Genomic DNA, 10,263 nt, shown 5'->3' with positions numbered 1-10,263 from the left:
TGTGCTGCCATGAGGTACCAGGATGCCCCAGCCTGTTTTGAGCCCTGAATATTAATTTAGGTGTAAGTACTTTTCTGACTTTTTCTGCATATAGTAGTGGGGACTATGGCAGCCTCAGGATGTAAGCTCTCAGCAAGGACCAAGTCACCAAGCAGTGAGACAGTAATGCTGAGAAATGGCTTTTGTGCATTGGGGTGGCTTTCACACTGTGAGGTATTGAATCTTCCCCTTCTCCAGCTCTCTCCCCATGATTGAACAAGCATCCAGCCCCATATCTCTCAAGTCAGAAAATACAAGAGCCGTTATTGTTAGTATTGGGGATTTATTTATAGGGATGGGGTTTGGGTCTTTACCTGAACAACGCTTAAAAAGAGTAAATCAGTTGGGTTTTATAAACATTGCTTACAAAGGTCTCATCACCTAACAGGTAAGCTCCAGATACAGGACTCCGCCTGATACGGAACTCGGGTGAAACATCAGTGGCTTTACCACTTCCCTGCTGAAAACTTAATTTTGTTCAGGGTATTGTAAACACACACAAAACCCATTTAAGATGTGCGCCTAGCTTGGCTTATGTGACATGTATTGTCAGTGTATAACATTTGCCTCTTCTAAAACAACATCTATACAAAGATTTCAAAGTGCCTGATAAACCTCAGTCTTGCACTAGAGCAAATGGTTCTGCTAAAGCCCCTGAAGCAAAGTCTTATGAAATCCCTATATATCTCCACTGCATATAGAGGTTAAAAAAAAAAAAAGGTCAATGTGAGTCCTCTGTACACTAAGACGGGGAAGCCAGGAGCTTTGGACTTCACACTAATATCTTCCCAAGTGACTGACACAATCCTATACAAATTATTTTCAACAACCGATTCTTAGTTAAAGGCAAAAATTACATCATCAGTGAAACAATCCCACCCATGGTGCTAGTTTAAAGGAACACTATTATTTCTTGACGAAAGTCAGCAATTATTTTAGTGAAATTTGAGATGTTCTCTAATCGTTCTGGTCTGGAGCAGAGGCCTTATCTGCTACCACTGGTTTCATCTGCTAGTGGGACTTTGATTTGGTTGGCTTTCTTGTTCTTCCCTTCTTACAGCAGCACCTGCGGCAGCAGAACAGACAGCACTTCAGAGAAATGAAGAGGGAGAGGAGCACCACGGCAAGAAGGAAGGCGATGACATCCAGGGAGTGGTACTGGATCCAGTTCAGGTCATGAGCAGCAGGTCGCAGGTGTGGGGCCCCTTTGTGTCTCATTACAAACTCCACCCAGTGCACAGCCAGGTCCAGGGGGTGTATGGGTCTGTCGAGGTGAAGGTCTGAGAGACGCTTGATGTTCTCTTTGTACCTGTCAAGAAAAGATGTTGGGTGTTTTCAGTGACTTGTGCTTCTGAGACTGAGTCCCCAGAAAAAAGGGATGCAGTGTCAGTTGTCTGACAACCCACTGGGGGCTTCTCTGGTGTGTTTCCCCACCACCACTACCCCATGAGAAGGATAACGGCAGAGTTATAAGACCAGAAGAGTGCTGTTTTCAATGACCAAAAAAAAAGAGGGAAAGGTATTAGAAAAGAAGAAAAAGAAAAAGCTTAGTTTGAGCTGTCAGCAAAATCTCTGGGGTGAAGGTATCTGGCTGAAAGTGAGACTGGCTGTAGAAAAGCCATCCAGCTGTTCAAGATCAAGATGCATTATTATTATTATTACTGTTGTTATTATTATTGCTATAAGAACAGTGGTTAGGAAAAAATGGCAATAAGGTGCCATTTCTCAGAAACACGATGGGGAAGAAGATGACAAGGACCAAGAAGCCCTAATGACAACAGAGAATGAGAGCAAGAAAGAGGAGGGTATGTCTTAAAGCTCCCCTTTGCTGTGATGCCTTAAAACACCTTAGGCATGCTGACTGCAATACTGTGATGTCTAGTGTGGTTCACTGTACTGCCTCAGCGTACCCTTGCATTTTCCTCCTGCTCTGTGCTGGAATTGTCCAGCCTTGCTGAGTCAGGCAGCAGCTGACTGTGCTCATACAGCTCCCTAGGAGCACTAGGCAGGGGGGAAAATGACTGACAGAACTAGTCTGTAAAATAAATGAGTGATAATAGCTATGTTTAGATGTTTAGTAAACCCTGCCAGCCAGAAGGCAATGCTTCCTGACACGGTACAGCCTCTGGACTATACCAAGGCACTGCCAGCTGCTGTGCAGACAGCATCTCTGGGCAAGCCTCGTGCAAAAAAAATCCACCAGGCAGCTGAACCTTTCAACCTTTTCAGGCTCTCCACTGACTCATGTCACCACTGATTTGGGGATAAAAAAGCAATTTGCCACATCTCCCTTCACTGATTGCCTTTTCTGCCACATTGTGTCAAAGCCCTCTACACCACTGCCTGGTAAATTTGGCTTTAAGCGGGTGACACATCTTTTGTCAATTTGATTTGTTCCGTTGCATCTATACCCCATCTTCTCTGATACCTGCATCTTCTCATATCAGCCAGTTCTTGTCACCTAATGATTATATTCCCAGGCAGTGAGAAGGATGGTGCTGTTACAGGGACAAGATGAGGTTAACCCAGGGCAAACATCAGTTCTCAATGATGTAACTTTGATATAAGAACGCATATAAGAACAGATTAACATTCTGTTAAGCTGGAAGCTAGTGTGCTGGTGTTACACAACAGTAGAAGAAGAAAGGCTGTATTTCTATTACTGACTTTTTATCATTAATAACTGCTTTCAGGGCAGTGGATATGTCCTTTGAAGTCATTTCAAGTATATTCAGTGTCAGTCCTGCTCCTCGTGACTCTACTCGCTTGGCATTGTCCATCTGGTCTCCAAATAAAGGCATCAGTACCATCGGCACCGCATTGCATATGCCCTCGTAAACACCGTGTGAGCCTCCATGGGTAATAAAGGCACGAGTCTTAGGGTGAGCTGTGGAGGAAAGAAACGCTTGCTTAGCTATTTGATTTGTTAAGTCATAGTAACACATCCCTGGGGAAGAACTTGCACAAAAAATGGCACTGGTAGCTATAAACCAAGAACTTCAGGTTTTCATACACATCACTACTTTTGGACAGACTTAGGGCTGCAGAGAACATGACATTACAAGGGATTGAATGAACCTTGGGTTGTAGAGCTCTGTCTTGGTTTGAGCAATCTCTGGAAAGCCTTGGATAATCCTTCAAAGCTTCTCAGATTTTAGGATTAAATCAGAGCCAAGTGAGGTTAAAAATGATGTTACCATTGCTTGCTTTTTACCATGTCTTCCATTTGCCCGTTTTGCAGATCTCACACAGCCAAGGCTTGTTGTCTAACCAACAAATGCACTCCTAGCAATAGCATGTACAATTTTACCACTTGAAAAGCCCAACAACCTGTCTGGAAATGCTCACTCAGGCACCTTAAATTTTGGTTTCAGTCCAGTAGACAAAAACATGACAAAAAAACATGGCTGGGTGTTGAGACTGGCTAGTTAGAGATACAGGCCCCCCATTTTTGACAGTAAGGCTAGTCCAGCATTGGAACACCTTTCCAAACAGTGTTGTTTCATAATTTGGCAATTTTGAAGTTGCAATCAGATAAGTTTCTAAAAGACAAGCTCTGGTTCAAACAGCAAAGGCTGTAAGGAAGTCCTGTGACCCAGAGTGATACCAGAAGTCAGCACAGATGATGCTAATGGGGCCTTACAACAGCATTATCAGATTAAAAGGAACACCGGTATCACTCAAGGTATCTCAGACCTACCTAGAAGATCATTCTGTGGCAGCCATTTGACAAGCTTTACGTTCTTCGGCAGATTGGGAGGCACCTCTCCCGTGTATCGCCACAAAACCTTTCAAGAGAAGTAAACACAATGTCAGTTCTCAACAACTGGCTTCTTGCTGCTCCTCAGTGGGTTTGAAAAGCACAGCTAAAAACATCTGTGGTGCACACAACCTGTTCCATCATGCAGAGCAGCTGGGGTGATAGTTTCTTCTGGCATCAGGGAGCAGGACAAAGAAGGGAGGACCAAGCATACTGGAAGCTGAAGGTGTCGTGGTTTAACCCCAGCCAGCAACTAAGCACCATGCAGCCACTCACTCACTCTCCCCCCGCGCCCCCCCCCCCCCCCCCCCGCAGTGGGATGGGGGAGAAAATCAGGAAAAGAAGTAAAACTCGTGAGTTAAGAATGGTTTAATAGAACAGAAAAGAAGAAATAATGATAACACTAATAAAATGACAACAGTAGTATTAAAAGAATTGGAATGTACAAATGGTGCGCAGGACAATTGCTCACCACCCACCGACCAACACCCAGCTAGTCCCCAAGCAGTGATTCCCCACACCCACCTCCCAGTTCCTATACTAGATGTGACGTCCCATGGTATGGAATACACCGTTGGCCACTTTGGGTCAGGTGCCTTGGCTGTGTCCTGTGCCAGCTTCTTGTGCCCCTCCAGCTTTCTCGATGGCTGGGCATGAGAAGCTGAAAAATCCTTGACTTTAGACTAAACGCTACTGAGCAACAACTGAAAACATCAGTGTTATCAGCATTCTTCGCATACTGAACTCAAAACATAGCACTGTACCAGCTACTAGGAAGACAGTTAACTCTATCCCAGCTGAAACCAGGACAAAGGTAATCATGTACTGTATTTGAAAACAGTGTTGAATTTCTGTGCTGGAAGGGAAAGAGGGAAACCATACCGTTTGAGGGACTGATGCCAAGGCATCTGCAATTTCTGTGGCTTTCTTCATAGGAATCTCGGAGACCATGGAGCCCAGTGAGAAAACAACAATGCCATGTTCTCCAGAGGCATTCACAATAGCTTCAAATTCCTGCCAATACAAAGCACATCCCTTCCACGTCATACACTGTAATTTTGTCACATTCACACAAAACTATTTGTAAAGGCAATAAAATGAGCAGTCAACACAACAAAATTATGATCAGGAAAAATAGTTATCTGTATGAAAATGAGTCCCAGGGGAAAAAAATGGGCACAGGTGGATGAACAAAGTTATGGAGGTGCATGAGTGTTTGCAGAATTGAAGCCCAAACTGACATTCAGTATGAACATGAGAAAAAAATTACTTTAAAACAGCCATATAGCAAAGCCTGCCTGCTCAAAGACATTGGTTTCTGTGCAGTAAAAAGATGCTGTACCAATTAAGGAGATCAATTCATCATCATACTTTTCCTGGCAACCAGCCCCCAGGTGAATACACTGTGGTTTATTTTCACATTTATTGCAAGTTAGATGCTCTGGCTTTAGAGTTGATGCTCTTCTTTTCAAACCATGCAGCTGCAAGAGAGAATTAAGATTTTGAAAAGTGTTCTGACAGCAGATAGCTCTAATTTCTAATATGGATTTATTGGATCTGCTTTGAGTATGATAATATTGAAGCACTGCCAGGTTTGGTTTTTTTACATGTTCTGTTTGTTTAATTTAAGTAAAAGAAGGACTAGGAGATCTGTCACTGGAATCCAAGAACAAAAGGATTCCAATGAAGCATAAAAACAGCTGAAGACTAGAGCAAAAATCCTGTGCCACAGAAAAATATTTGGTAAAGCCAGGGAAGGAAAGACAAAACTGGAGGGAATTGCTGTGGGCATCAGAGTTAAATGAGTGGGGTAAAATAAACTAATGTTCCCATAAGTCTGGCAATTGAAATATCTCTAGATTCTGAGGGGGTAACTGAGACTGACCCTCTTAGTTTACGCTCTGTTATGTATTTTTGTGGCTGACCAGAGTGCTGTGGCCCTTCGCTTGGACTGGATCCCAAATAGAAGGAGCCATCGAAGGTTTGCTGATAGCTGCACCCTGGACAGCAGACCTGGCACTCTCCTGGGGGCAAACAAGGTGAAGTATAACTCTCATTTTGGGGCTTGGTTCTGTCTTACCAGATTTCTCTGAAGACATGCTCTCCACTAAGGTGTCATAGATGTCTGGCTGGGAACTCAGAGCTCAGTTCTGTATAAACTCACAGACACCTGGGAACTGCAAAATCCTCCCCAAACTGCAAATGTGCTTTTGGTACAAAATTCTTTGGCAGTTCCTGATGCAGTGGGACAGATACAGCTATTTCAGGGTGTATTTAGCCCTATTTATTTTCTGTGGGACTAGTCACATCAGTTTTAATCTGTTCTTTAAATGTTTTTGTGTGCCAAGGTCTGACTTTCTGCTCAGAAATGCCACTACCGTTATGAAACTTTTTGCAGCCCTGCTTTGGGAATAGGTGGGTTATTTTACTTAAGACTTTTTAACCAGCAGCTGCTTGTATCAGTGGGTGCTATACACAACCTTTATGAAAAACCTGCAGTGGACACTCACTGCAAAAATAACAGAAAGCACTAAGAATTAGGAAGATTTCTTAGTGGAAAGTGGCAGATATTGCATATTTAGGAAGTTTGGCATAGTTCAAGCAAAATACAGTTGCAGACCAGATCTGGGACAGAGTAGTTTACACAAAAGAAGCAGATCTCTTGCGGCTTCATGGGGTGGTGGGGATTTCATTCAGGTCTGCCACAGTCTGCAATTCTTGCGGAAGTGGTGCTCTGCTCAAGAGCAGAGAACTAGGATGCTTTGGCCTGCTGCATTACCCTAGCTAGCGCCAAGTCTTGTAAACAGGTATACAAAACAAAATTACTGGAAATAGGCAGCCAGAAAATACTGGGGAAAAAAACCTGGAGAAGTCCAGCTTTGTATGCATGCTTGTCTGGGAATCTGGAGGTCTCCCACAAAGTAACGTACTCCTCAATGCACAAGGGAGGCAGAGGTGCAAAGTGCTTTCCCTGCCACTTCCACCTCGCTCTTTTCGCCTGCTATTATTTGTAACTACCAGGAGCTCCATCTCATGGTGAGAGCAAACAGTGCAGCCACAGCTAAACTAGGAAAAAAAGGCAACCAACCTGTGATAATGCTTTTTCCTGAGTGCAGCTTATGCCTCCGATCAAGACCATATTAGGCATTAGGGGCCTGGGGTATTCAAACACAAAGTCATATTTCATGAGCCAAATAGACGCGTGGCTTAACAGCTCAAACACTGTTGCCTCTTGTTGCAGGAATTCTTTGATCAAATGATCATACGGTGAATAAAGCAAGCTGCAAGCTAGAGAACTGCTCAAGCTAACTATGAGATTGCCCACGCGCTGGAGGAAGGCCATGTGGTCCGTGTAGCGAGTAAAGAACCTAGGAATGTAAGAAGGAGGATTCGGACAGAGGGTAGCGTGGAAGTCTAGGCTGCACGGCAGTCCCCGTACAAGGTACACTGAAGGTAGGGAGAGATGTTCGGCCACTATCTGTCCACATGGAAAAAAAGGATCCATAAATACAGCATCAAATTTGCTTTCTTCAAGGTATTTGATCAGCTCTTTGTTAGACAGAAGACGTTTGCAGGAATCAAAGAACATGGTTGTAATATTTGCCATTTTTGAGAATTTTTCCAAGAAGGGTTGAGGTGTGAAACTGCTATAGCCCAGCTTTTTAAATTCTGCATCCACATACTCCTTGGTGTAAGGCACAGAGTATGTTTTCATGGTATAATGCACTGATGAATCTATCCGCAAATTTATCTCTGGCGCAACCACCACAATTTCATGTCCCCGCTGTCGGAGCCGTTCCACAACTGGGTGCATGCTGAGCCAGTGGCTGCCATCAATAGGTACAACCAAAAGCTTTCCCCCTTCAGAAAAGGTCCACAGGAGCAGGAAAAACACAACCCAGGAGGCAAGAGAATTAAATCCTGGATTTGAAGAAGCCATTTTCCTTGTGCTGTCAGCAAAGTTTTAAACAGCTGCAAAACTATTGCAGGGGATGAGGACCAAATCACAGGGTACTTTGCACTTTAATCTGAACTAAGGTAAGTGTTTAATTTTTAACGGACTGTACGTTGGTGGGCAGAAATTAGGGTAATTTTTAACTGTGGGTAAAGATCGGGTTTATCATCTGTGCACAGTGAAGGCTTTAAGTAACTGGGCACTGCAAGGTAAAGTTGAATGCTTGAATTAACATTAGAGGCTTCAAATGCTCAAGGGAGAAGTGTCATGCAATTGGCAGTGTGTTGCACTGAAAGGCTGAACAAGAGTCATGATTGGGAGGTAACACCTGACCCAGCAATTACTATCTTATTAACATCCAGTTAATGATGAACTCCCTGCCTTGAGTCTGCTCAGCTGATTGGACACAAAACTTGGAACAAAAGCCTGAACTTTGGATTACCTTGCACTGTCAGAGTCTAAACAAGAAGCAATGATTGACAGAGATTTGATATACAGTGGGTTGATAAGGTGTATCTTCAGATTTGTTTCTAGATTGTAGTAGTTATCAAAGTGAAAGCCCTGAGTCTACAGTAGTAAACGTGATGTAAGCTTAGCAATAACTTCTGCTGTTGCAACACCACTGCGGTCTGAAAAACAGAATAAATGACTGGCATCTGCACTATTTGTACAGCCTACTAGGGAGATTTAAACAAGCTTGAGAGGCAGGGCAGATAGTACAATCCTGAAGGCTTATTTTTTCTAGTCATCCTCTTATATGCTATCTTACATTGCCTCTTACACAAATTCAGAGGCAAAAGAATTCCCTCTACCATCTTTGATTGCATACCCCTGGTTTTGGGGTATTCATCCACATTATCAATCTCTATGGCACACTATAGGTAGCTGGGTGTATACATACAGAGTTAGTTCCACATTTCCACTTCTTGTCCAATCAACTCTCCTGCAATTAATCAGTATTCCACAACTGTTAGAGATACTGAATTGTATGACCTAGAATGATTTTGTCATTTATCTAGATACAGCATATGTGCCATGATTGTCTAATATTATGGTGATACACTTACAAAAAGCTACGCTATACTTAGGCAGCTACATAACTTAGACAACTTCACCTAAGGTCTCCCACAGAGAAACCCTTCAGCTGCTTGCAGGGCAAGTCTTGTGATCACTTATCAGAGCCTGAGATTCCCACTCCCAAGTCATGCCATCCTGGTATTCAATCACGTATTGCCTCAAGCACAAATACTACTACAGGAATTACTTAAAAAAGCAAATCTTAAATAATCACTAATAAATGCTATAATACCCTCAACATAAACAATGACAAACCTTTGATAATGGCTTCTTCTGCTCACAGTTGATGCCTCCAATATAGACCATATTTGGCATTATTGGGCGTGGATACTCAAAAACAAAGTCATATCTCATCAGCCAAATTGATGCTTTGCTAAATAGTTCCAGTATTGTTACTTCTCTGTGAAGAAACTCAGAAGCTAAGTTCTCGTATTTGAAATAAAACAGATAGCAAAACAAAGGCTCTGAAAACCCAACCAGGAGGTTCTTCACACGCTCCATAAATGTCATGTGATCTGAACTGGATGTGAAAGTCCTTGGCACGTAAGAAAAAGGACTGGGACACTGGGTGGCTTTGTAGTCTAAGATACATGGAAGACCACGCATGAAGTACACTGAAGGGAGAGAGAGGTATTCAGCAACAATTGGTCCACAGGGCAACACAGGATCCACCATAATGGCATCAAATTTGCTCTCCTGGAGGTACTTCATTAGTTCTTCATCATATAAGAGATGCCGACAAGTAGAAGAGAACATGCTGGTCATTTCTGATATATTGCTGAATAAAATTGTAAATTTTTCTAGAAAGGGAGAGTTATCGAAACTTTTTTCACCGATGGAATGGTAATATCTATCCACAAACTCCTGTGTGTAAGGCACAGAGTATGTTTTGATGGTGAAAGATTGTGAGCTTTTCATGAGCAAAGTGGCATCAGGAATCACCGCAACAATTTCATGCCCCCTCTCCCAGAGTTTCTCCAAAACCACACGCATGCTCAGCCAGTGACTTCCATCCTGAGGCACAACCAAGAGCTTCCCACCTTCTGCCAAACTCCAGAAAGGAAGAAAAAGAACAAGCCCAGCATATATCTGGTTCCTCCACATAACTGTCATGGGGCTGTCAGCAGGAAAAGAAATGAACTATTCCTTCTTACTTCTTCCAAGCAACTTATGAAAGCAAAAAACACTTGTACCTCATTTATAACTTGATGGTCTTTAATCTCTACCTCTACAAATGTTTACTAAGACAGGTTGCTTGAGTTCAAAGATCACATTTTAAATAGTGATAAAAGCATTGATAAGAGTGCTATGGAGGGATCTAAAGACAAGAAGCATTTCAATGCATTTAAGTTATCTTAAATGATTCAGAACAATTAGCAGGGTCTTTGATTAGCAGAGGTAGCAGTTGTTTGCAGAGGGATTTTTCTGGATC

General features: G+C 42.8%; 1 protein-coding gene across 6 annotated transcripts in view; it reads right to left on the bottom strand.

Annotated features, from left to right (window-relative positions):
* Window positions 1-302: 302 nt before the first annotated feature.
* Window positions 303-10,263, bottom strand: part of LOC126038518 (UDP-glucuronosyltransferase 1A1-like) — a 34,393-nt gene continuing 24,432 nt past the window's right edge. For 4 of the 6 annotated variants that reach the window (XM_049800322.1, XM_049800330.1, XM_049800347.1 and 1 more), the window contains exons 2-5: window positions 4,682-4,813; window positions 3,740-3,827; window positions 2,707-2,926; window positions 303-1,348 (exon numbers count right to left, since the gene is read on the bottom strand). In XM_049800322.1, the coding sequence (XP_049656279.1) occupies window positions 1,051-1,348; window positions 2,707-2,926; window positions 3,740-3,827; window positions 4,682-4,813 (738 nt within the window). In that variant the 3' untranslated portion in view covers window positions 303-1,050. Of the gene's footprint in view, window positions 1,349-2,706; window positions 2,927-3,739; window positions 3,828-4,681; window positions 4,814-6,887; window positions 7,802-9,086; window positions 9,936-10,263 lie in introns of those variants that run through there. The other 2 variants (XM_049800339.1, XM_049800312.1) reach the window with 2 other exon arrangements.

The sequence above is a fragment of the Accipiter gentilis genome, chromosome 1 (assembly GCF_929443795.1).
Source record: "Accipiter gentilis chromosome 1, bAccGen1.1, whole genome shotgun sequence".
NCBI lineage: Eukaryota > Metazoa > Chordata > Aves > Accipitriformes > Accipitridae > Astur > Astur gentilis.
This window is presented reverse-complemented; position numbering and strand designations above follow the sequence as displayed.